The sequence below is a fragment of the Triticum dicoccoides genome, chromosome 2B, assembly GCF_002162155.2.
Source record: "Triticum dicoccoides isolate Atlit2015 ecotype Zavitan chromosome 2B, WEW_v2.0, whole genome shotgun sequence".
Classification (NCBI taxonomy): Eukaryota; Viridiplantae; Streptophyta; class Magnoliopsida; order Poales; family Poaceae; genus Triticum; species Triticum dicoccoides.
Genome location: NC_041383.1, coordinates 418,610,515 through 418,636,930, shown reverse-complemented (window position 1 = coordinate 418,636,930; position 26,416 = coordinate 418,610,515). Strand labels below are relative to the sequence as shown.

At 43.0% G+C, this 26,416-nt stretch overlaps 2 protein-coding genes across 6 annotated transcripts in view; both read left to right on the top strand.

Moving 5' to 3' along the window:
- Positions 1 to 673: 673 nt before the first annotated feature.
- LOC119363984 (phototropin-2-like) lies at positions 674 to 19,729 on the top strand. Of its 5 annotated transcripts, none has more exons than XR_005174551.1 (25): positions 674 to 899; positions 2,761 to 3,297; positions 3,386 to 3,568; positions 3,651 to 3,742; positions 3,842 to 4,091; positions 4,176 to 4,386; positions 4,470 to 4,540; positions 10,230 to 10,336; positions 10,479 to 10,528; positions 10,645 to 10,749; positions 11,187 to 11,246; positions 11,644 to 11,733; positions 12,646 to 12,722; positions 13,024 to 13,108; positions 13,206 to 13,286; positions 13,471 to 13,574; positions 15,099 to 15,148; positions 15,329 to 15,435; positions 16,362 to 16,484; positions 17,411 to 17,462; positions 18,340 to 18,452; positions 18,707 to 18,847; positions 18,935 to 19,044; positions 19,150 to 19,302; positions 19,412 to 19,724. XR_005174551.1 is itself a non-coding variant. In XM_037629372.1 (24 exons), the coding sequence occupies exons 2-23, from the start codon at positions 2,858 to 2,860 to the stop codon at positions 19,025 to 19,027; spliced, it is 2,685 nt and encodes an 894-aa protein (XP_037485269.1). In that variant the 5' UTR covers positions 676 to 899; positions 2,766 to 2,857; the 3' UTR covers positions 19,028 to 19,044; positions 19,412 to 19,729. The 5 variants fall into 5 exon arrangements, 3 of the variants coding, with proteins under 3 accessions (XP_037485269.1, XP_037485267.1, XP_037485268.1); XR_005174552.1 differs by having other exon boundaries at positions 19,135 to 19,302; XM_037629372.1 differs by lacking the exon at positions 19,150 to 19,302 and having other exon boundaries at positions 676 to 899; positions 2,766 to 3,297; positions 19,412 to 19,729.
- Positions 19,730 to 21,073: 1,344 nt separating this feature from the next.
- Positions 21,074 to 26,416, top strand: part of LOC119363983 (UDP-N-acetylglucosamine transferase subunit ALG13 homolog) — a 13,685-nt gene continuing 8,342 nt past the window's right edge. The window contains exon 1 of the mRNA XM_037629369.1: positions 21,074 to 21,217. The gene's annotated coding sequence lies outside the window, so the exon portion shown is untranslated. The remainder of the gene's footprint in view (positions 21,218 to 26,416) is intronic.

Sequence of the window (26,416 nt, the reverse complement as noted above, 5' to 3'; positions counted from 1 at the left end):
CTGCGAGATAAGGCGGCATTTAGTAGTTCTCGGATAGTACTAGAGGTGATAATCGGCAAAAGATCTGCAAGTGTTAGAAGATAGCTATCTCATTCAGTTTTCTTTTTCATAGAACAGTGCACCCGTTTTGTCTCTCGTCTCCTAATCACGCTGAGCGGACGGTCCACAAGAGAAGCTACTAGGATGTCGCCCCCAGCACAACCCAATCATCTGCAATCATCATAGGTTTGGTAACGCGGGAAAATTTTCCCCATCCATACACAAAACTGTAGTCTTTCTTCTTAAATCTCTATCTCTACTGCTAAAAAAGAAGACCTCGAAGGCACACGCAATTTTGTAACGCGTGTCGTCCCATCGTATTTGTACCCGATTGTTCCTAGTTATCCACAGCAGCCGGCCACACTGATCTCGCCCGTCGCCGTCCCACACTCGGGAACAACCTCGCGACAGCGAAGCTCAGGCGGACCTCCCCGGCAGCCCGGCATCCACTGGATTCCCTCGCGCACTCCCGTGGCCGCACACCCGCCCCGAAAAATCTCCCCGTCGCCGTCGCCGTAGCCGTCAACACCACCCCCACCCCTGGGCAAAACGCGTCCGCACGATGCCCCGCTCGCTGGCGACGACGCCTCCCCGTGTCGCACCGGCCGGGGTCCGTACGTGCCTCCATCGCTGGCCACAAAACGGGGCCGCGAGGGCGAGGCGACGCCCGTGAGTCGACCACGGGCAGGATTGCATTATCCTCTCCCTTGCGCCACGCCCGCCATTCTTTTCCGCTGCCGCTCTGCTTTCCACTTCCAGGCGCAGCAGCAGCACCTGATTCCGCACGGGCTAGATAGGTCCAGCTGCTCTGCTCTGCTCTGCCATTGGGAGGTGCCGCACCTGACACCTGATTCCTCAAGGTTGGTCTGGTTGATCCTCCTCTGCCTTTTGCTCTTTTTGGTTGGGCCGTGCACTTGTGTCCTTTGATGCTTGGTCCGTCGTCTTGCCGCTTTCCTTTTATGTTCTTGCCGTCTCTGTACACCGGTATTCCGTGCTGGAGCTGGAGCTGGACGTAGCCTGGGTACCAACGGGGCGTTCCACTCTACTGTACTATGTCTATCAAGTTCGGTATGTTGGAAGTATTCTTGGCTTATCTCCACTCACATGTCGGTTGTGTTCTTTTTTCTTAAAAATATACATATCAAGTTCCAGTTCCCAGTTCGATTTGTTTGGAGCCCTTGATTGGTCACTATACTACAGTAGAAAAGTGATTGCTCAAATTATCACCTGTTGGTGTTAACAGCCTCAAATGTACGTGCGATTTGAGTGGATTTTTCTTCATTCGATGAAAAAGGGTTTTCCCCCGCTTTATATTATAAAGCATACCACCAAGCGTCCAACATCAAGCATCCAACATTAAGGTACAAGTACAAAAAGTCAACGAACATGCTGGGGGCACAGCAAGACAAACCCCAAAAGAGTACCGGAGAGCGCTAATCTGGCTCAGGGGGGGCGGTGGAGATGGAGGCGGAGGAGCGAATGACGCCGCCGAGGCACGAAGACCCGCCATGATGCTGTCAATGATGACTCGGTCACTCCGCTTGCTAAGCGGTCTCCAAAGCTGCAAGAAGCCACACATTTTGTAGATCACATCAGTCACACGGGACGGAATCACTCGTTCGATGACCAATTTATTGCGGGTACACCAAAGGGACCAGGCAAGAGTGCCGAGCGCGACCCAAATAGGGGCGCGCCTAGACCCGGGGAGCCGGAGGGTCTCCCCGAACAAATCCGGGAGGTTGTCATGGCACCATGAGCCTCCGACTACCTCCCGAAAGCAGCTCCATAAAAACTGCGCCGTTGGGCACCGGAAGAAGATGTGGTTGCAGTCTTCCGGAACCAGACAAATGGGGCAAAGCCCATCCCCGGGTCCATTACGCTTACGGACCTCAATGCCCGAGGGGAGGCGTCCTCTAACCCATTGCCATAAGAATATGCGGATCTTAAGGGGGAGTTTGATCTCCCAGAGCACCGTGAGCTCTACTGGACCAGGCGTAGGTACAATAGCCTGGTATAGAGATCTAGTCGAAAATCTACCGCTTGGCTCAAGGTGCCAGGAGAGCGAATCCGGTTCCAGAGAGGGAGGGTGAAGGGCAATGCATTCCAGTAACTCATCCAATTGCACAAGTTCGGCCGCCCCGAAGGTGCGACGAAAGGCAATCGCGCCTAGGTTCTCTAATGCCTCGGCCACAGAGATCTGTGGGCGAACACAGATAGAAAATAATGCGAAAAAACGCTCCGCAAGGGGACGGGGTCCCGCCCATCGGTCTAGCCAAAAGAGGGTGGCAGACCCAGAGCCTATCTGGATGGAGGTCCCAATGCGTAGGACTGGGAGTAGAGAGATCACCGATTGCCAGAATTGGGAACCTCCAGACCTAGAGGCAAAAGCGAGTGGTTGCCCACGAAGGTACTTCCTACGGATAATCTGCAGCCACAGGCCCCCCTCCTCCGTCTGGATCCGCCACAGCCATTTGAACAGGAGGGCAATGTTCATACGCTTGGAAGAGATGACTCCCAAACCTCCCTGGTCCTTAGGTTTGCAGATCTCAGACCATTTGACCATATGGTACTTCTGCTTATTGTTCTCTCCCGCCCAAAAGAAGTGGGAAAGAAGTTTGGTAATTTCCTGATGAAGGGATTCATCCCCAAGAATGAGTTTTACGACAAGATCATAGCAACACTGCCTGCGAGACACCTGAATTTTGCGTTTCTTCTTTTCAGCACAGAAATTCAGCAGATGGTTGTTCCACCATAGCTGCACAGTTAATCAAATCAGTCTCGTCACCGGCGTCGCCACAGCTAGCACGTGACGTAATCCATGGCGGGCGCGGGCAGCTCCAAAGATGTAGCCGACTCTGTGGAGAAGTGGATGGCGTTCCCGTCCGGGTCCGGGTCCGGCGACGAGAGCAGCTTCACCCTCCCGACGCCGCCGTCGCTGTCCAGCCGGAAGGAGATCGTCGAGGAGCCGGGCGGTTCAGGCAGCGGCAGCAAGCAGCAGGGGTGGTGGCCCAAGCCGGAGCAGCGGCGCCGCAGCAGCGGCGGCACCGGCATGGGCAGCGCCAAGCCGTCCATGGAGGGGCGCGGGTCGTCCGACGCGCTGCCGCGGGTGTCGCAGGAGCTCAAGGACGCGCTGTCCAACCTGCAGCAGACGTTCGTCGTCTCCGACGCCACCCGCCCCGACATCCCCATCATCTACGCCAGCGCCGGCTTCTACACCATGACCGGGTACTCCGCCAAGGAGATCATCGGACGCAACTGGTACGTGCGCTCGTGCTCGCCATCGTCCCCGGTTTCTTGGTCGATCGATCACTGCGATGAGGCATGTTTGAGCTCTGCTTTTGTGCAGCCGGTTTCTTCAGGGTCCGGAGACGGACCAGAACGAGGTGTCCAAGATCAGGGACGCCGTGAAGGCCGGCAAGAGCTTCTGCGGCCGGCTGCTGAACTACCGCAAGGACGGCACGCCGTTCTGGAATCTCCTCACCGTCACCCCCATCCGCGACGACAACGGCAAGGTCATCAAGTTCATCGGGTACGCGCTCACCTTACTTGTCCAATGCACATGAAGACATGTTCTTGCTCGTGCTGCCCTCTTATTTGTGATGGACGCGCAGGATGCAGGTGGAGGTGAGCAAGTACACGGAAGGGCTGAGCGACAAGCGCATGCGGCCGAACGAGCTGCCGGTGTCGCTCATCCGCTACGACGGTGAGCCACGCGCAACAACTCTGCCTTGGCCGTCGTCAGGTCACTCTCGACTCGATCGGCGCTGAAACTGACAATTCTCTACACTCCATGGGAACGCAGACCGGCAGAAGGAGAAGGCCATGTCGTCGATGACGGAGGTCGTGCAGACAGTGAAGCACCGGCGCGCGGACTCGCCGGAGCGGGAGCCTCCCAAGGCCAGCGACGCGGACAAGATCAGCTCGCCGCTCGTGGCTCCTGCCACCCCGACCGGCGGCGGCTACAAGTCGCCCTACTGGGACCTGAAGAAGGAGGAGTCGCGGATGAGCAAGATGATGAGCGGGCGCAAGTCCGGCCGCTCCTCCCTCATGGGGTCAGTCACCTGATCGCTAAACAGGTACTGTACACTGAATGAATTGGAACCTCGTCCTCACAATGGCAGAGGCTGTATGTGCAGGTTCAAGGTGGGGAAGAGGAGCTCCGTGGGGAGCAGGGAGCCGGCGGTGGTGGAGGCGCCGGAGTTGAAGATGACGGTGGAGCGCACCAACAGCTGGGAGCGCGCGGAGAGGGAGAAGGACATCAGGCAGGGGCTGGACCTCGCCACCACGCTCGAGCGTATCGAGAAGAACTTCGTCATCACGGACCCCAGGCTCCCAGACAACCCAATTGTAAGTAGCCGTAGCTGAAATCAGTTTACGTGTGCATGATGAAGAATAGTACAGTACTGATGGAATTGTCTTTTTTTGGGCAGATTTTCGCGTCTGATAGCTTCCTGGAGCTGACGGAGTACACGCGCGAAGAGATCCTGGGGAGGAACTGTAGGTGAGAAAAACTTTCGTTTTGTGAATAAGCCTCGCCTTCTCAACTCACTAGATCATGACTAGAAGTAACCAAACATATTGGTGCAATGGTAGTTTCCTAGTCAAAAAGCAAAGAAAAAAATGCATGCTTGAACAGATTTAAAACCTCCGATAATTCATTCGGCGCCCGGGCTCATCTAAACCCGGTGAATAGCAAAACTAAAAGTAGCATAAAAATTCAAAAAATCCTATTTCTTGTGTGGTGCTAGATGCTCAAATTTGATGTTTGTGCAAAATTTCGAGGTGTTTGAACATTTGAGGAGCTCGTGGCAAAAAAAGACAAAATCAGATGTAAACAGTTTTGTTTCCAAAAGATTCTCCGGCACCAAAAAATCTTACTTTTTGCCACGAACTCCTCAAATGTTCAAACTTCATCAAATTTTGCACCGGCATCAGGCACTTCAGCATCTTGCACCACAAAATAATTCGGATTTTTTTTACCATTTAAAATGAGTTTACTGTTCACACACGCTTATATGAGCCCGGGTGCAGAATAGCCGCATCCTAAAACCTCCCCCTTCAAGGGTGTTTCGAGGACAACTCCGCTCCATAGCTTCACTAGTTGAGGAGGTATAATTATCCTGAAAAATCTCAACTTGATATTGTAGGTAGAGTGAAATTACAATGGCCTCTAGTTCATTTGACTAGAGATGCCTCACTTGCCGAGAGCTTGGAGTTATATGAAAACGTGCATCAATGACATTGAGTGACTCCAAGTCACTAGCCCACCCACTGCCTGTTTTCTCTCTAACTACCCTTCGTCTTCCTCAATCTTTTTTCATGGCACAATATGACAACACCTGGGGTTAGGGTTTGCCTTCCTATGCTTCCTAACGATCCTCATCTTCTCAAGAGCTTCAACCGCTTGTCATGTCTTATCCCCTTCTTGTTTCTCCCGTCGCCCACCATTGCCAATGGACTAACATGTTGTTGTCACCTCATTCTTCTGAAGTACATCATCAATGCCCCTCATTCTCCCATAGTACACGTCGTTGTCGTCTCATTCTTCTAGATTTTTTTGCTCAATCCCATCACCGTCTGATGGAGGGAGGACTTCGTCGCTTGCTAGAGCACTCCACCGATCAAGACTTTCCGCCGACGAACTTCACCAACACCTTCTTAATCACACTCGGGACAAACACATATGATGCTTAGCAAGGAAAGTGATACACAAGCATATTGATTGAAAAAACAAGAAAATAGATAGTTAGTTTAGACATTTCACAACAACCTCTCCCTAATATGCAATTTGGAGCTAGTTCGATAGCCAGCACACATTGCACGCCTTTATAATCTAGGGGTGGAGTGGAATTTAGAGATAGAGTGGGAGATGAGGTGGAGCTTTCTCAAACACACTTCTTACCTAATCGTGGGTTTGTCTCGTCTAGGGTGGAGTTTTTTGTCAAGAGAAATGACCCTACAAAAGGATAGGTTACAATCAAGACAATATGTCTCAAAATTCTTATCAAAACCAAAGGCGAACTTGTCATCGTTATGCTACCATAGCTCTTGTAGACGATTGACAACATCAATACATTTAGCCACTAAAGCACCCGCAAAAGCGTATGGAGGACCAAACCTTGTTGAATTGCCACAATTGTAGACCACCTTGTAGAAACGAAGATTGACAATAGCACCAACATATCAGGTGAACCCCAATAATATAGGTAAACAATGGTGCTTGTATCACTAGGTGAGGCTGATGACCTTTCTCGCGAAGGTTCGAAAAAGAAGAGCGCATTGAAGAAGAATAAGGATGGCAGTGTGGTGGGTCTGGCCGCGTATAGCTCCTCTAGATCACCCATATCAAGCTACTCATTCTTTTTCCTAGCCACATTGATATCCATGTGGCACAAATTCCTATACATGCACGCAACTTTCAGATACCCAACTATTCATGGAGCAAATGCAAAAAGCAGTAGCAACAATGGCAAATAAAAGCCCCAAACACAATAAGAGTCATATTACCAATATAATACAAATATTTAGTCATGGATATATGCCATTGGATTTCTAGACCATCTATAATTCTTAGGGCCACTATCATGTGGAATCTACCTGTTAGATAAGTATCTATAGCTAAATCTACACCATGGGCAATCCTTGAGCTCGTGGATACCCATCATGAAAAATAGCGGGCATAAACTGCCCTCCAGACCTCACCTTACAAGCACGGTGTCCATGGGTATTGGGATCCATAATAATATTGCCCCTACCTTTTTTATTATGATGTCGTCGAAAATAACATGGAGCCATGCCGCCGACAAACACAGAATATCATTCCGTCATCAATGAAGAATGATGAGAACAATAAGGCCTACAAGTTTCTCCAGGACACCGCACACATCATCAATGAAACGTTGGAGATGAAAGATTCTTATTCGAAACTACATCACCATCACATCGCAGCGATATCGCCACAACACTAATAGCTAAGGGCAACTCTAATCGATCCCCAAAACTTAACTCCAGTGGATAAGAACAACTCTAATCGATCCCCAAAAATTTACTCCTAAACTCGTTTCCAAAACTTAATCCCAAAAATTCAGTGTATTGGAAGGGTGTTTCTAATCGGTGCCAAAATTTAAAAAATCCCCAAAAGACACAATTCCAAACCAAACCATTCCAACGTTTATGCATCCACATGATTTGCTCCCAATTTTTAACATACTTAACATAAACTACTGATCATTTTAACATCCAATTGCTATAAATGGAAGCTCCCAGTTTCTATTAAATTGAGCTACTCATTTAACCACAAATTTGAATCAAAAGCTTTTATGCTAATTTGTGCAACTAGCTCAAAAGAAATATAATCTAAACTGAACTAAAATTAAAAGTTACTCCCTTCGTCTCCCAAAAGGTCCAAAAATTTGGTCTCAAGTCAAACGATGTAAAGTTTAACTAAGTTTACAACGAAAAATATCAGCAACTAAAATACAAAATCAGTATAACTAAATACATAATAGATTTATTTTTGCATGATATTATTTTGTATCTTAGTTGTTGATATCTTTTTCTTATAAACCTCTTCAAACTTTGCACAATTTGACTTTCTTATAAGAGTGGACTAACGGGAGAACGTTATATTTTTAGGGATAGATATAAGGACCTTATCTTCTCCTCCTCATATGCACATGCATGCATACACTAGAGGACAAAAACTAATGTCATACTAGATTCTTCTCATTTCAAAAATTCAAAATGTATTGTAACTCAAATCGGTGGTCGACTTCAAACCCGATTCCATGTTGGTATGTTTCAATGATTTTTATCGGGTCCAAAGTTACCACGTCTGGATTATGTAAATTATCATGTCTTTGTACATAAGTTATCATAGCAAAAGAGCATGTGCATTGCAACTGAGAGAGAGAAAAAATACCACACGCCCCTAACCCAATAACCACGATTGAAGACCCCAATATGCCCACATCCTTTATTTCAACACATGGCATCCCATTTGTGTTTCTGCTTATCCTTCTTCCCACCGTCACCGACGGTGGCCTCAGTGCTCACACAATTCCAGTGCGGTTGAATGTGGTCAATCATAAGGTATCCCTCTCGCGCTGCATAAGATGAGAAATCTGTTTTTACTGTAAGGTTTTCATCAGGCGTCCATGCGTGGTTATAGATGATTTCTTTCGTCTCCAATCTGATTTTGGTGAGGTGTTCATTTTCAATTCAGATTGACACTAGTACGAAAAGAAAGATGGACCATGCGCTACTGATTAAGGTTGCACCCTAAATATCATTTAAAAATTTGCAAACACGTAAAACAACATATTCAGATTGTACACATTTCCTAATTAAATTCCATATATAGAAGTTAAATTTGGAGTTAGGGTTTAAAATATATGAATATTTTTAAAAAGCATTTAATATGAACTGCGGGTTGATTAACCTAAATATGAGGGGGTTTGCTGCAAAAGTAAAAATCCAACTTAAAACTTCACTTAGGGTTGATTAACAAAAACATCAGTTTTTTTTTTTTGCAAAAGGGATTATCTGACTTAAATCTAGACTGGGAGTTGATTCTCAGGAAATTCAAGGCTTTTCTGCAAAGTGCGCGAGAGACGGGCAGAAACAATCCCCCTTTATTAGTAGGTCTAGATGTTATTTACACTGAAATTATTAGGGCATAAAATAAGTTCCCCCACCTTCTCCCACATGCAATAGAGGACAAAAAACAGATGCTATCCTAGATTCTTCTCATTTCAATAATTGAAATGTTTTGTAGCTCAAACCACCAGTCTGATTTAAAATCTATTTTTATATTATTGAATCCGCCGTGACGAAATCTTCAAAACTAGATCCCTTGTTGATATGTTTTATGTATTTTTTCGGATTCAAAGTTCCCGTGTACATAAGTTGTCCCGTAATACGTATGGTGCCACACTTTTTACACAGAACTTAATGGTGTTTGTTTTTAATTTTTTTTTCATGGATCAATGTTATCATTGTGTTGTACTTAAGTTATCAGGTTCGCAGTGCGTAAATTATCATACTTCACACAGAAGCATGAGTCAATGCTACTATTGTGTTGTACGTAAGTTATTAGGTATGTGTTGCTTAAATTAACATGCTATTCACAAAAATGTTATTGTGGTATGACAACTCTTATTTTTTCATTATTAAGTTTGTCGCGATAAGATCTTCAAAAATCGGATCTCATGTTTCTATAGAGATTCGATTGACTGGTTTGATTAGTGATAAGGTTCGCTTGTATAAAAAAAATCATAGTTTAGATTTGTACCAAAATATTGTCCTAGTTGGTGAGAGACGCAATCTCTCAACTCTCAGGCCGAGTTCAACTCTTAGTTTTATCATGTTTCTTTTCCTATTAAAACTGCATGGCGCTACATCCCCATACCCGTGTAAAAGGAAACAAATCTTGATCAATGCAAAGCACAAACTAATCAACTATCTCTGTAAAATCGAACCTGGCCTTGTTCGGTTTCATAAGATTTCAAGAGGTTTGAAGGGATTAAATCCCAGCAAGTCAAAATCCACCCCAAATCCTTCCATTCCTCTCCAATCCCCTTGCGGTGGGGATTAACTGAACATGCCCTAAAGCGCCAATGAATCACTGTGACTCATTACAGCCGCAAGATCACGATCGGACGGATCCATAGCCGTTCGGATCTATCTCAAACAGGCGACTGTTCACCATTTAACCATTTCCAAAGTTACATGGGGACGGGAGGAACTAGCTAGCAACTATGAACAGAGAAGCTTAGCTTCGCGAGGAGATTGATGTCCATCGTCAGCGTCGCGGGGGACTCCTCCCCTCCCTCTGCCCCGCGGCGCCGGAGCTGTGGCCGGAGAGTATGGGAGAGGAGTTTGATCTGGATATGGCGGCTAGGGCTTGGAACGTGAGCACGGTGCGGCCGGAGTTTAATTGTGTCCCGGCCTTGACATGAGAGGCTGAATCCTGACTGATATCGAGTCCCCCGCCATACCGTCAGACCTTCGTGCAAGAGCAGCACCACCGCCCCATGGCGGAGGTTGCCGCATTTCTGGCCACCACATTTTTGCAATGCTAGTTTTTTCCCCCTTCGATTTTCCCATGTCTCTTCTGCTTTAATTTCCCATGAGTTCTTTAGTCTCTTAGGTGATGTAATAATGTGATGCGATTTTGCTGGTGCTTGCAGGTTTCTTCAAGGGTCGGAGACCGACCAGACCACCGTTGACAAGATCAGGGAGGCCATCAGGGAGCAGAAGGAGGTCACCGTCCAGCTAATTAACTACACCAAAAGCGGTAATACATTTTGCATCATCTAGTGACAGATTCCTGGACTCACATTTTAGTTCTGCTCTCTCCCCTCTAAGCAATCCAGTTTCTAGGATGTAGTAGTGGGACATTTGCTTACAGTATCTTGTTTTGGTTTGTGATGGACCAGGGAAGAAGTTCTGGAACTTGTTTCACCTGCAGCCTATGTGGGATCAGAAGGTAGCGAAATGTTATCCAAATGCTGAATTTGTTCTGGAGCTTGCAGTTACAGTTACATAGATGGAGCCAGCATGGTGCTGTAACAATTGTGCATTTGTATGCTACTATGGATACAGGGGGAGCTTCAGTACTTTATCGGCGTGCAACTTGATGGAAGCGATCATGTTGAACCCCTCAGGAACCGACTCTCGGAGAACACTGAGATACAAAGTGCCAAACTGGTAGGCCAGCTCAGCTTGAGTAATTTCCATTTCGAGGATGTGAAAAAGTACTTTGGTTCAGAAAAAAAAAATATGTTGGGAAACAGATAAAGTTAATCTAGAGACCTATAATTAGTCAGCTGGATGTCGTTTGGGTACTTAGGCCCCATAGCCTTTTTTAGATGATTTTAGTTTTGTAATTTAAATGCCACGTTCCAAAAACAAACAATAAATTGTGTATTTTTCAAGAAGCGTTGGCTGTAGTATTGTTTCTGCAGTCAACAGTCTCTGTGAGAAATTCTAAAATAGGCTGGAAGGTTCCAAGATCATTGCAATATGGGGCTACTAAAAAACCTAGCAGACACATAATTTTCCTGTAATAGTAATACTTGAGTTTTTTTTGGAAAAGGGGTAATACTTGAGCTGTGCTAACTATTTGTAGAATGAGATCTAACCAGGTCAAAGCTACAGCAGGGAATGTGGATGAAGCGGTCAGGGAGCTTCCTGATGCCAACTTGGTAAGGTACATCTACTTTTTGTTGATTCAGTGTTCCTAAAGGGATCTGAAATCAACGTTGCTTTGGCATGCTTTGTTCTTGATTGATGTATAAAAGAATGGTAGATGATTTTGGAAGTTGATTTAAAGATCGAATAAAATCTTAGTTATTCCTATGCAAATAATACGAAAATCAGAATATGCAACACAAGGTATAATATCGTAAATTTATATGAACACATGCTGGCATGCACACTGGACTGGTTAGATAGGTTGCTACTTGGTCCTTGCAGTACATAACAGATTATTATTACTTTTCCTGAATATTTTTACTTGATATATGAATATATTGGAGAAGTTATTTGTTTAGCCAGTTCTTTGTGATTGGTGGGACGTCATGCTATCTGTTGCTTTCCCAGAGACCAGAGGACCTGTGGGCAATGCACTCACTATCTGTTTCTCCAAAACCTCACAAACGGAATAACTCTTCTTGGAAAGCGATAGAAAAGGTATATTCTATCTGTTGTTTCACAAGACTAGTAAATGCGTACGTGCAACGCATGATGATATTAGGCAGTATATTAATTGCATGCATATATTAGATATAATATTATTTACGTGTCAATTATGTGATTAGCGCTGGCATTGATATTTGGTACGATATTAACTGCACGCTAAAGATGTTGAGTGCTCGCCATTGAAGCAGCCTGAGTTGTTGGATTGACCTGGTTTGATGGGCGAGATTAGTTGGATCTGCCCCTTTGGGTTATTTTATGTTGGTATAGATAGATATATAGATAGTTCTGTATTCTTGCAGTGGCAATAGCAGAATCAAATTGTCTCAACCTACATGATACTTGAATATATTAAAATAGTTGATGAGTTAGAAATAAGGGAGGGGTTTATCTGACCTAGGAGCACCAGCTCTAATGTCCTAGATCCCATGATGTCATCAGGATTTGGGCCATATTAACCATCAAAAGCGCAGATGCTTTTTTTGTTATGATGTGTGCAACATGGTACTAAAAAAATGATAGAGATACATAGTATTCAACATGGCCAAAAGTTAGCTTCTGAAAGAAATTCTTCGTTTTCTTAGTTCTTAAAACAGTCTTAGTCAATTACATTTTCTCAGCTATAAGGGTGCATGCATCTCGAGATTAGGAGGTCTGATTTGACAGCTTGGAGCTGCAGCCCCTAGGTTCAGCCAACCATTGTCCTTAGAAACAATAGAACCCCTACCTTAGTATCCTTAGAGTAAGGCACATCCTTTAGCGCGCGACCAATAGGGTCTTATCTCTTATGTTATCTTTTTTGACATGCCTGCCTGGCAAGCATGCTTTTAAGTTGCTAGAAAGCAGGCAAGAAACAGAAGGGGGATGATTGTTAATTACCCACATGCTTTTTTTTTGTCATTGCAGATTATAGAAACCGGGGAGAAGATTGGCTTGAAACACTTCAAGCCAGTAAAACCTCTGGGGTGTGGGGACACTGGCAGGTACAACTCCTCAACGGTGTCTTAACATTTTAGCTAATCTCCATTTCTTCTGTTATGAGAGTGTGGCCCTGCGGGGCTGCAAGAACAGTGTGTAGTTCAAAATAGCACCTATGTCTATGTGGATAGGTATGGTTAATTCGGTAAGCTTGGCCGTGTCATGTCTAACTTATTTATGAGTAGCCATCTTGTATGAACTTTTTCCTGAAGTAAATTCCATGTTTTAGGCCACCCTGTTCAAATTTAGCCCTATTTCTGCTATCAGATGTATAGCTCTTTATAATATTATTTTTTTGGTCTTCAGTGTACACTTGGTTGAGTTGCAAGGTAGTGGTGAATTATTTGCGATGAAGGCAATGGACAAATCAGTGATGTTGAACCGCAACAAGGTATTTTTTTTATTGATGAATATTGACATGCTATTATAGATTGTTTTTCTAAACAATCTTTTGCTTGAATATTTTAATAAAGTTCTGTAATGCACAGGTGCACCGAGCTATTATTGAAAGAGAAATATACTCTCTATTGGATCATCCTTTTCTTCCAACATTGTATACTTCATTTCAGGTTAGCTTCATGACCTTATGCCTTATCTGAGTTATTTTACATTTCTAGTAAACGACATATGGAAGGTAATATGAAGATTGAAGCCCCATTAGTTGCTTCCTGTTAATCTCCACAATGGCCAATATTAAATTTCCAGATAACTTTTTTGGAACGTTTATAGCTAATTCTTATTGTCTATTTTCAGACGCCAACACATGTTTGTCTTATAACAGACTTTTGTCCCGGAGGAGAATTGTTTGCGGCGCTTGATAAGCAACCCTTGAAAATTTTCAGAGAAGATTCTGCAAGGTAGCTGCTCAAATATTAACATCTGGGCTAGTCATTACAAGCACAATATTTTCTAGAAATTGTAATTTGCTTCCAAAGTTGCCCTTTATTTCACTCTTTACTTATGGGCTTTGTGCTTTCAAATTTAGCTTCTTTTAAGGAAAATACTAACTAATCCTACACTTAATCCCATGATCCTGCAACTGCTGTTCCAGATTTGCCACGTGGAGATTATATGCATTGATATAGATTTGCCACGTGGAGATTATATGCATTGATATGTCATCAAAAGTGCTTTTGTTGTTATATTCATACTAACATGACATATTAAAATGACGGTCAAAATTTCATCATGTAGACTCTGGACACTGAAAACTGGAAAACCAAAAACCATTTATTCTGTAATGGAGGGACATCTTTTCCTTCGGGCATTTCCAGTGGTTAAATTTTTTTATGTGCTGATTCCCCAAAAAATGGAACTTGAGGTCTTTTTGAAAGGTTGGAACCTTAAGGTATAGCTGTGGGAAATAAGAGGATTAGCTCTAGCAGTCATGATTCTTTTCTTGCCCAGGCTGTCGTTGTTCCTAGGCTGTATTGGCCAAATGATGACCGCACAACTTTTTGCAAGTGCCCTTGTAACTGAACCAACCCATATGGTAAGATTTCTGGATCTGCCAGTATAGGGCAGTGATAACAAAGACATCAGAGACCACGGGAGCGAAGGAGACTTTGGGATTCTATCTTTTTCCCCTCCCATCCAAACCTGTACTGCAACTCCTTTATATGATAAGCAAACTGGCAATCTAGATGAAAGTAGCTTGATGTCTTGCTGGAAAAAAATAGTACAAAGTCAAATAAGTTATGGTCAGGCTATGCCTTCCTGAATTCAAATAGTAATTATTTCAGCTGGCTCTAGAAAATTGCTGAGTAAAACATGTGGTATTTTATTAATAATACCTTGTATTTACAGGTTTTGCAATATCTGAATATTTTACCTGATATAAGCTTTTGTACACACTATGGCACTAAGACGATATGACTAGGCATCTTTTGCTAATTCAGTCGCTCTGATACACTCTTTCATACTGTTTTCTTTCTTGAGAAAACATAAGAGCTTTGTGTATCCATGCATCGATAGAAAAAAAATAGTTTTGGACAAGCCTGCAGGTAGGCCGGTTACAACAAGAGCCGATGCCACACCCCTGAGCGCTAAGCTTGGTAGTGATGCTATGAGGCCTGCTGCCCCTGCAGTAGCCTGCGAGCAGCGCTATACTCTTTCTTACCGCTCCACTGAATGAAACTGCTTCTAGCAAATAATGTCATCAAATTCTTGTAGTTTGGAGTACATAACTTGCTTGTGTGAAGGAAAGGTGTTGCTGCTCAAAACCACAAGAATGTTCACTATTTTTGCTCTTCTGTTTCCCGTTATAGAAATAAGTAACTGTTTAGTGCAGTGATACATCTTGTCTTAACAATATGCATCTACTATATTCCATTTACATATTTTCTTTTCTGTAACATTATTTTGATGTATGTTTTCTGTAGGTTTTATGCTGCGGAGGTTGTAATTGGTCTCGAGTATCTTCATTGTCTTGGTATAGCTGTGACTTCCTAACTCAATATTTTATTATCGACAAAGTTTCTTAGAAGACCGTGCATTAGTGCTTCACTGTTAACAATGTGGTGCTCTACCTGTATATGTTCTTTAAAGAGACCGATTTGTTTCTGTTATGATGTATGAGGTTGATGATTTGCATGCACTATTTCTGATGCAGGTATTATATACCGCGATTTGAAACCAGAAAACATTTTGCTCCAAGCCGATGGGCACATTGTGCTGACTGATTTTGACCTCTCATTTTTGACTTCGTCGAAACCCCATGTAAGTTGAGGAAACACATTTTGAGTGCTGTTAAAACTTTTCTAGAATACTTAACGGATTCCTTATCAGCTGATGAGTTGATTAACACATATAGAATTTGAAACATTTTGAAGATTAAATCAAAGAATTCCTCATACTCAAGTAACCATCTTTGACTTTTCACATCCATCGTATTCAAAGTAAATATAACAGATTGCCTAATTGTCAAGAAAATTTTATGTAGACTAGTACTTTTTTGGCCTAGATTAAAACCTGGGCTGGACCGCTTGTTCAACAAAAAAAGAACACAACCAGCAACCTTCTCAGCTTAGAGACCATCCATGCAGATGCGAAAAATGGGCAGCAGGCTGAGTTTCTACCTGAACCGCTGACCTGATCTATCTAATAGTGAACTATTGATGAAGGTCGCAGTCGCTTACCGCGTGTTTCTTGTCAAACTCTTATATGGTGCCTTCTTCCCTCGCTGAGGTGCAGGCGTGCAGTGCACCACCAGCGCGCAAGGTCTGCACAATTGCCTTGGCCCATCTGAAGTGGTCTACTAACAGATATGGAGCCCACAGGCCCAAGGGCATACACCAGCCAGCCAGTGCTTGTATTGCATGGCACCTTGTTTGTATTTCCGTGCCCGAGCTTGAACACCATAGTTGGCAAATTTGTCTCACTTAGAAAAATGGAAGTTAGCAAATATATCACTTTTCTCAACCAATTCTCTGTATTTACTGAACTAACTAATGCTATATGAGTATACTATCAATAATTTGGAAACTGGTGACTGAATTATTTAACCAATATACCAACTGTTCATTTGCCTGTCCGGTTTTAAGGTTGCTTTTTGTTTTCTTCAATTATACATCTTTATATTTTCTTGTAAGGAATCGCTTCAAACAAAGTATTTATAAAATTCATGATGGGCATCTCTCCTGCAGGTTATAAAGCATTCGACATCGCTAAAACGAAGGAGATCTAAAGAATTTATGCCACCTTCATTTGTCTCGGATCCTTCTACTCCATCAAATTCGTTTGTTGGAACTGAAGAATACATTGCACCAGTACGATACCTTGCCCTCAGTCATGGCATGTCAACTTGTTGGTTTACATATATTTTTTTGTTGGAACTCAATAATTTTCATTGCTGGAGTTATTGTTTACAATATAATCTTAACGTAACCTGCACCATCATAACATTCTAATGTACTATGGCCTCCATCACAAAACAGATCACTTTAGGCCTAAACTTAGTTAAAAGATAGATTAGACCCATATATACCCATCTCCATATCTAGGTTTTGAAGGTATAGAAAAGATGGATTATACTCACTTTTGGCCTAAACTTAGTTACAAAAGATAGATTATTCTCACTCAGATTCAAACTTAGTTACAAAAGATAGATTATAATCTATCACAACTGTTTCAGGTTTGACATTCCATTTTCACTTTTAGCCTGTCTCGGGTTCTGGCCTAAACTTAGTTACAAAAGATAGATTATACTCCCTCCGTCCCAAAATAAGTGTCTTAACTTTGTACTAGCTCTAGTACAAATTTGTACTAAGCTCAAGACAGTTATTTTGGGACGGAGGGAGTACTTACTTTTCACCTGTTTCAGACGATGGAATGTCAAAATCTGAAACTTGCGATGATAACCCATTCTCTCTTTCACGTATGTTCTATTATCTCTAATAATTCTATATCGTTTTATGTTCCCAACATTGTCTCACTGATATTCATGACCACAATAAATAGCATGGTCATCTTTTGAGAAAATATGAATCTTACATCGCCAAAATACTATTTTATAACATGAACTTTATGCTAAAAAAAATCATCTATTTGGAAGTGAAGGGAGTTTTATAACAGAGTAAGTTGTTTTTTGATCTTCCACGTAGTCTGAAACGTACTATTCTAAACTACCTGATGTTATTGTAGCTATTTCCTAATAATTAACACAATTGCCTTGCCTTTTTTTTTGTTATTTTAGGAGGTCATCACAGGTGCAGGACATACAAGTGCCATTGATTGGTGGGCTCTTGGTAAAGCTATAAGACTAATAAATATATTTTTATTATATAAATTATCTGATGTACCAGTGTAGTAAACCATGAGTAAAAAACAGTTAAATTTTGTTCTCCCCTCTTCTTAGTAGGAGTAGCAATCACCTGAAAAGGTGTAGATAGCTGAAATTTCTCTGGGCCAGCTACATCTCATGAAAATAGCCAGAACAATCCACACTGAGAGCCATATATATTGCCAGTTGGACTACAAAGAGTTACAACCTTTGTACACTAATATAAGACGTTTTTGCATGTGAACTGCAAAAATGTCTTACATTAGTTCACAGAGGGAGTAGTGGTTAAGTTGATTGTTTCTCGAACACATTAGAGTCAGTTGTTTAGTGTCACAGTATTGTTTATATGTCATATAGTCACGTGGAAACATTTCAGTAAACTGGGCTTGCAGTGATAAATCAGGGATAAATCCTTAAGGTTTACGTACCTGTTCTTTTCATGTTGTTTCCTGCTTTTTTTTCTGTATAAGAACTCTTAAGGTTTACATGATGAAATCAGGGATAAATCCCGTCTATCAAAAAAGATTATATGCATACCAAGTTCTTTGGTTCTAACTTGTACTCCCTCCGTCCCAAAATAAGTGTCTTGAGCTTAGTACAAATTTGTACTAGAGCTAGTACAAAGTTGAGACACTTATTTTGGGACGGAGGGAGTAGCAGATAAACCATATGTGCTTTGTATGATGTAGAGTGTTGCATATGATCCTATATCTGCAATATCTGGATAATTATAAAATGTTTTAGAAACGAGATGTATTCTTGAGTATCTCCAACCATCTAATTGTAAGGTGATGTTAATAGGTAATACTGTGAGGTCAGCTAACATCCTTTCCATGCTATAGGAATTCTATTGTATGAGATGCTGTATGGGCGTACACCTTTTCGAGGAAAGAACAGGAAGAAGACATTTTATAACATCCTGCACAAAGATCTTACGTTTCCTAGTAGCATCCCGGTAACATTTTTCTTCTTCTCTATCTATAAAACTAAGAGCTGAGCATTCTGTGATGTGGGCCAATTATTCTTGCTCAATATATTCAGTTCTAAACCGTAAAACGTGAATGTATGTACAATCTCTTGAGCGAATTTTGGTTTTTGTATTTACAGGGTGGAATGAATAACAACACATCATGTCTGTCTAAAACTGCTTCAGTATATAGTACATTTTGTTTATTTGTGTCAATTTGTTAACTGAAATACGTTCTTCAGGTTAGCCTGGAGGCGAAGCAACTAATCCACGGACTGCTTCAGAGAGATCCCTCTTCTCGCATAGGTTCAAATACTGGTGCAAATGATATCAAGGAACATCCATTTTTTGAAGACATCTATTGGCCACTTATACGTTGCATGGTGATCTAAAAGTTTTTGGTTGCAGAAAGCTTTCAGAGTATGATAGCTTAGTTTGTTATTAATGTTTAAATAAGTTTGGATTTGCAGAGTCCCCCGGAGCTTGATGTTCCGTTGAAGCTGATTGGCGAGGAATCTCAACCAAAAGTGAAGCCCGAGGAAGGTGTTATTGATACATTTTAAGGTGGAAATGACGCAAGGTAATTTCCTTGTCAAGTAATGTTTGTCATTGTTTCGTTACGAACTTGCAAGAATATGAATAATTGACATTTATAATGATTAAAATATAGTCAAACTCTAATTAGATAATGAGAAAACGGGGGCGAATATGAACAAGTGGATGAGTATGGGTGGACATATCATACGCGAAGGCTTGGTCTGTGCCTAGTAAAAGCAGGTCTTGTGTAATCAAAGCAGGCCGTCGTACTGAAATAAGTACTCTCCTTCCGTCCCATAATGTAAGACGCTTTTTGACACTAGAAGGAGGGAGTACATTACTTACAGTGTAATTTTTTTTCTTGATTTATGTTTTTCTTGTTTGTAAACTGATATTATTGATTTTTGCAGGACTGTTTGCACGACGTCCATGTGGTAGGAATGGTTGTTCGTAACCAAATAAGAGGCTTGCAAGTCCTGTGAAGTGATAGAAGGAAGTGTGGCCTTCAGTGTTTTCACTTTGAGATGCCTCGAGATCCTGTACATGAGCTATTCTTTTGGTTAGATTAGGAGCTTACTGTATCCAGTAAATAGGATATTATTCCTGTAAAGTTTCACTCTTCCTGGAGATGGTATGGTAAGATGTACGCGGCACGGATAATGTACTCTGAAAAGATCTGAAATTTGCTTCTTTACAATAAAGCTTGTATTTACAAACCATTCAGATTACTGTAATACCTGTTTTAAGGATTTTCGGCTCAATATATTCTGTGATTTTCGGCTTGTATTTGCTCAATGAAGAAGAGGAGCCAGGACTAAGGCAGCAGCACCGTCAGCATGCGGGAGGGCCCCACCTCCACCGTCGATGACGGTACCTGATCGGACGCAATAGCAGGAACATACCAGACCCGTGGCCGCATAGGCCCGGCCGGGATCTCCGAGGCCCGTAAAGTTCCCGCCTTCGCGCTGCAGCCGGCACGCCGTTAGCGCCGCCGCCCCCTGTCCAAGCCGCTCCCCTGCCTCACCGCACAGAGAGCCGCCAAGTGGAAGCACCACCACCACGCGCACCGCCGGCCACCACCAGGTCGCCGGACCGCCACCGGTCAAGCCACACCACCGCCGCATGCCTGTGGCAGAGAAGAACCAACACAACCGCCGGGAGCTCGAAGCCGGACCCCAGCCGCCGCCGCGGCCCCGCGCCACCTGCCGGACGGATCCAGCCGTGGCGGCGAGGTGCGCTCCACCGCGCAGCCATCCACGTAGCGCCACGCCGCGGCGCCCCGCGCTCGCACCCGGTGAAGAGGCCCGCGCCGCCCCATCGCGTTGGAGGAAGAACAAGCCCCGCCGACGCTGGCGCCGGGCGGGCTTCACCCGGCCGCGCCCCTGGCGGCGGCGAGGGAGGAGGGAGGAGGGGGGAGGCTCGTGGCGGGAGGATCTGGGAGCCCTCCCTGGCCGCCTCGCGGGTGGCGACGCGGGAGGTTAGGATTTCACCAAGATAACGGAAGGGATATTGCAAAGAAGTGCAAAAGTGTCTTATCTTCACTTCTTTCCGCTACATGTTTACATTCTAAGGTGCATTAAATTGATGCATGCAAGGATTAAAAGAAACCAACCCATGTAACCATTTCTACTCATTTAATGGTCATCCATGCATATATTATAATTAATGCAGATTAAAGTTTGAGTAATTTTATAAACTACGAGGTATATTTCTCCACTCATCATCTGCCTTGGTTAATGAGATTTTAAATTTAATAAGCCATATAACCGAAAAGGAGGGAGTATTTCTCTTAGCAGGTCCATAAAACTCAGGGTAATTTCAAGTAAACTATTTTAGTTATCTATATAGATATACCAAAACTAAATTCTACAGAAGGTGTTATTGCTGGAGCCTCTCGGCCATATACGGCTGAAAAGAAAGAAAAAAAGCAACGGCAGTCCGAGGATTGGAGTACATCAGACATCGACTATTCTTTGTACAGCCTCCTCCTCTGTTCTGTTCAGTTCATTCAGAACGACGCACGCCGCCCCGCTTCCTTCGCTCGCTCGGACTGCCCCTCCGCCCGCCGCCGGAGCTCCACCCTCCCGCCCCGCCCGCCGATCCTCCTCCCGCCCCCGCAGGTCCTCCACCGCGCGATCCCGTCCCGTTCCGCCCTGCCTTCCGCTCGACCCCAGCTCGCCCGCGTCCGCGAATCGAGGGAGGGAGGTTCCTCTCAGGTGAGCTTCCCTCTCCCAATTCTGATGCCCCATGTATCTGGTTAGTTTCCCGATTTGGGCGATTTCAGGGTTTCATGTGTGCCGCGATTTTGTTTGGTATCAACTCTCTAGCACTAGCATGGGGAATTCACAGCACATAGTCGAGCATAATTGACAAAACTATTTTCGCAACAAAAGTAGTACTCCCTACGATTCACAAATATAAGATGTTTTGGATATTTCGGTATGGACCACATGCGGACTGAAATGAGTGAACAAACACACTAAAACGTGTCTACATACATCCGATTCACAAAAAAGTTAGAACGTCTTATATTTGTGAATCGAGGGAGTAATAACTATGACAAATTGCCATCTAAATCTTGAAGGCCGACTTGTTAACGTTTTAGTCTCTCACTAATGAGGGACATCTTGTGGATTGGATGCAATGAATTGGATGAAAGAGCATGTGCAAGTGTTGTACGAATTGATACACATAAAAGTGTGTTGTCGGGTCGTTCAAGATGTGAAGAAATGAAAGGCAAAGGTGGAACATAATCATTGGATGAGATATAAATTGGAATAAACATTTTTGCTTGGTTAAGTATTTTTTTACATTCTTGTAGATGAATAGTCTTCTTTTGCTTGGAAACTCAGTGCCTTAACCCATTTACAAGCATAAGTCATCTCCCACCGGTCTAATATGTAAATGTTTTTGGACATTGACACTTTGACACAGTCTTCAAGATTATTATTTTTTGATCATCAGTTTATGTGCAAACATGTTCTCACACATAAAAATGATTATACATTATTGCGAGTATATGTATTGATAAATCTAACAATGCTAATTTTTTTTTGGATTCTAGCAATTCTTTGTTTATACATGTTTAAACTTAGAAACATTTTACTAGCATTAAATTTTAAAGAACTTACATTTTGAATCAGAGGTAGTATCCGTTCCCTTTAGTTCCCCTTTTAAATGTTAACAAGTGATATTGAGTCGCCGATTAGTTGGTGGCTTGGCGCTTAATTGCCGCAACTACGCACTTGCGGGTGTAGCGGTTGTGGCTTGCTTCTACTAGTAAGCATGCACGTGCAACGCACGTATTATCGTGTGAAATATCAATAAAATGAACAAAAATATAAGCAAGACAATAGAGAATTAGAGATGTTTAACAATTGTGGAAATAATCATAACTTGATGTAAAAATAAGATCATAACTTGCAAAAATTAAATGTATAGCAAAAATAACCTAAACTTGCCGAAATAATAAAGATGTACATAGCATCTTCTACTCTCTCAGTCCGAAAATAAACTTTGCACTACTGAAGTTCTTTAAGAATGTACATATGTACATAGTATCTTCCAAAAACTGAAGTTGCTTCTTTCTTTATGACAACGTTTGAGGTGTACAACACTGAACAAAAGAGACTATAGGAACATGTAGTGTCTTTAGCACAAAAGAAGTTGTACAAGTTATTCCAAGGATGTCAAGATGAAATGTTAGTAGATGCACCAGCTTGATTATTCAGAACTGAGTTCCAAGGATGTCATTTCAAGTTACATTATTCAGAAAATTTCAAGATACATAAATAAATCGAACAGTCACAACCTAATTCAAGGTACATTATGGAAAGATCTGCCACCATTGATTGCTCTTGTGTGATTGTTGTTGGGCCTAGGGATGCCGTGGACGCTTACTCAAGCCACAGAAGCTGACATCGGGAATCTTGCTAGGCCACTGTTTAGAGGTCTTAAACTGCAGTGTTGCATCTGAGTATGGACACTCTAGCTACAGTTACAATCCATTGGACAGATGAACTGTGAAATCTCCAACCATTTTTCAACTCTCACATGCTACACCTCTGAGAGTTTCGGGAAAAGTAGAAGTTCAAATATTAGCCGTGGTACAAATATTAAGAAACTTGATGTACTATCTTACATTTGTTTGCATAGAAACCAATAAACAAACATCACTCCAGTCCAGAGTAGCACGGCAAACAAAATAAAGACTATCTGTAGACAAGAACGAAAACTATGTTAATAAGCTACACAGTGCCACTTGAATGGGAGAATACATATTGCTAATACACTTTGTCACTCCTCTCATGGAGAATGAATGAATTGCAATTGGCGAAACTTTCTTCCAGGTGAATGAGTGCATCGAGGTAAAATTGCAAAGACATGATTATATCATTCGTGGGGACAAAAATACTTTAAAGAAAGCAACAACTCCAAAGGATAATTTACGACTTTCAGCTCAAGACGATTTGCCTCTATCACCAGCATTTGAAAGACCGATGAACTGAAGATCTAAGGTGCCACAGGCATAGAAGTTTCAAGTGATATTTCTATTTTTAGTAAACTGAAGAAATATAGTAATAAAAGGGAAGCTAATGCCATGTGTGCACAACCAGCATATGAAAAACCAATGTATTACAGGAGGGTATATTTAGTTCATAGATAATCAGTGAACAAGAGGGCATAATTTCAGTTCATAGCCAGCCTACTATATAATTCATGCTAATTAAAAGACACTACTCTTAACCCGTCTTCAATAATTCTACAGCGAGAGCAAATTAGAACACAACCTTTAATTATAAATTCATTTTCTAAGAAGACATTTTCATCACCATGTCGTGTTTTACAAAGTTCCCCTGGCCAAAGGTTAAAATGTAAGAAAAAATACATTTCAACAGTCATGCTCTCTGGAAACACAACTTTTTGGTACGGTGTGTAAGGTGGGTGGTTTGGTAACCCCGTTTTATAGAAGTTTAATGGTGAATAAAATAAACCTCAATGTGAGAGTGGGTCTTACCACACTTCCAAGGACTTTAAAGCCTCATCAGGAGCATTTCAAGCCAAATTCATGGTCAGGCTATAAAATCTCCAGAAAATAATACAGGTGAGGTTAATATTGCAAGGCAGCCTTATCAGAGAACTCTTGTTACAGCTTGAAGAGATAAATGCTTCAGCAATTATGAGAGTTTTTCTGACCTGCGAGTTTATCTGGCACCATGAGGGGGCATCAGGAGAGAGTGGCCGATTTTCGGTGAATTTATGCTATACTGTCATCATGGGAGAGAGGAGTTAATACATACTGAATGAATGCGGCAAAAAGCATTATAGACGCTCTTGCATTTAATTGGAACCACGAATAGCTAGAAACAAGTGGGGCCTGACCAAAAGCTGCAAGTAGAAACACATGATGTTAGATATGAGATTGTTGTACAGAGATGAACCATAGCACAGTCTAATAGAAAAACACATGTTTGTGATAATTGGTCATGGTTAAGACAGTCGAGAGCTGCAACTCCCTTTTGTGATCAGGATATATGATGTTTCGTGTTGTATTCCGCTTTCTTCTCATCAAACGTTGGATTATGTATCATATTTGCACTACAATCCATAGTTATGTTTCCTTAAACAGGGAACATTCTCTTGATTCAAACAGAGGCACATCAATTTTTTTCTTACTCATTTGCAGATATAAAAGTACAAATGATAAACAATATATAGAAGGGCATAGAGATAGTGGTGAATATCATTTAGGCACGAAGTATAGTAATGTGAACCAGATCCTGACTATTATGTACAAAGCATCACCAATCAGTTTCATAAAAATAAAATAAAGATTTGAGTATTAACCGCTATATGACTTGGGAGAAATGTACGTGTATAATATAGTTTTAAATAATTTAGGGTGTTTGGCATCAACAAATATTGCAGTTATAAACCATAGTATCATATATACTGTATGTTTTGAGTATTAAAAAAACAGGTCAGGACCTCTTTTTTCTAAACTGAGAATGCTTTTTCCCCTTCTCTTTCTCACCCCATCCACACATCACTACTGCCTAGTCTTTTCTACTTGAGTGCTTCGGTTGCATCTTAGTTCTGAGCTGTGCGTACAAACTTTAAAGCATTTGCTAGACAAAGATACTTGTTCATCGTTCATCATTCAGGATACTGATGGGTAAAAGTGGACAGTGGTTGTGGAAGGTCCAGGTCCTTCAACATGGCATCAAGCATGGCTCTGATTGGGATTTCGACGATGCCCATGGTCTCAACCTATGAAGAATGCATGGTGTCATTGGGTAAGGCAAAGGAGGAAAATAACAACTGGTAGTTTCATATAAAAAGCACTCTACAATTAATCAATCTGGAAGAAGGGTGATTCTAACCTTCAGTGTCATTCTGGACTATTCTGGACTTCTGGTGCGAAAAATATCTAAGCTAAATCATATATACTCACGTTGTATATATATAATCCATGTCAAAGATAGACATGCAGAAGTCTGTTAGTACTTACTCCATGCATCACCACAATTATGAAGCAGTAAAAAATAGATGAATACATTTGCTAGTTTGTCCTAGTGGAGAACCCAAACTAAACGTGAAGACAAATATTCTATTCTTAAGAGGGGATTCTCTGAATTAGTAGATGTCTAAAGGACGGGGATCTCACTTCAAAGTCGCTGAAAAAAGATCATGCTACACAAATCAGGTGCTACAAATTTCTTCAGTGGTGTACCAAAGATGAATTGCTCTATGTAAAATCAATTGCGATGGATTCTGAAGATACAAAGGAAACGATAGGGATGTCTAGAAAGAACTGTTGGTGCCTTTCGGTGGAAGTTGTTTCTTGCGGAGGGTTTGTCAAGGCTCGGCTGCTCTGCAGGAAAATGAGGATGGAGGAGGGTTAGGAGAGGGATTAGCGGGATAGAGTAGATCAAGACCACTTCGCCTCGCCTCCATCGATCACGCGAGTCGCGTGGCCTCGCGAAACGGGTAGACTGCATGGTCGGACGACGGAGAAGCGCCGGTGCAGGGCATGCGTGCCGAGCGCCGCCACAAGGCGAAGAATTGCGGGCAGCACGGTGGGGCCGGTGTGAGGCACGACAAGATGGTGGGGCCGGTGTGAGGCACGGCAAGATGTTCCAGCGGACGGCGTTGCGCGGGGGAGCGAGGCTTCGGCGTACCTGCGGCAGCAGAGGAGGAGACCTGGCTCTCCCCCGGCGCGCGACGGACGGCGGCTCCGCGGCTCCGGCTCTCCCGTGGCGAAGGGCAGCGACCTGGGGCGCCTCTCCCACGGCGCGCGACGGGCTGCGACTTGCCGGCGACTCCCGCAGCAAAGGGCAGCGGCACCGGCTCTCCCACGGCGAAGGGTGGCGACCTGCGACGGCTCTCCCCCGGCGTGCGACGGGCGGCGGCTC

Bases quoted from the DNA above. Each gene is read 5' to 3' on its own strand.
- LOC119363984 (XM_037629372.1), top strand. From the start codon at position 2,858: ATGGCGGGCGCGGGCAGCTCCAAAGATGTAGCCGACTCTGTGGAGAAG. The intron at 3,569-3,650 runs GTACGCGCTCAC...ATGGACGCGCAG, and splicing joins AAGGTCATCAAGTTCATCGG to GATGCAGGTGGAGGTGAGCA. The intron at 10,337-10,478 runs GTAATACATTTT...GTGATGGACCAG, and splicing joins AATTAACTACACCAAAAGCG to GGAAGAAGTTCTGGAACTTG.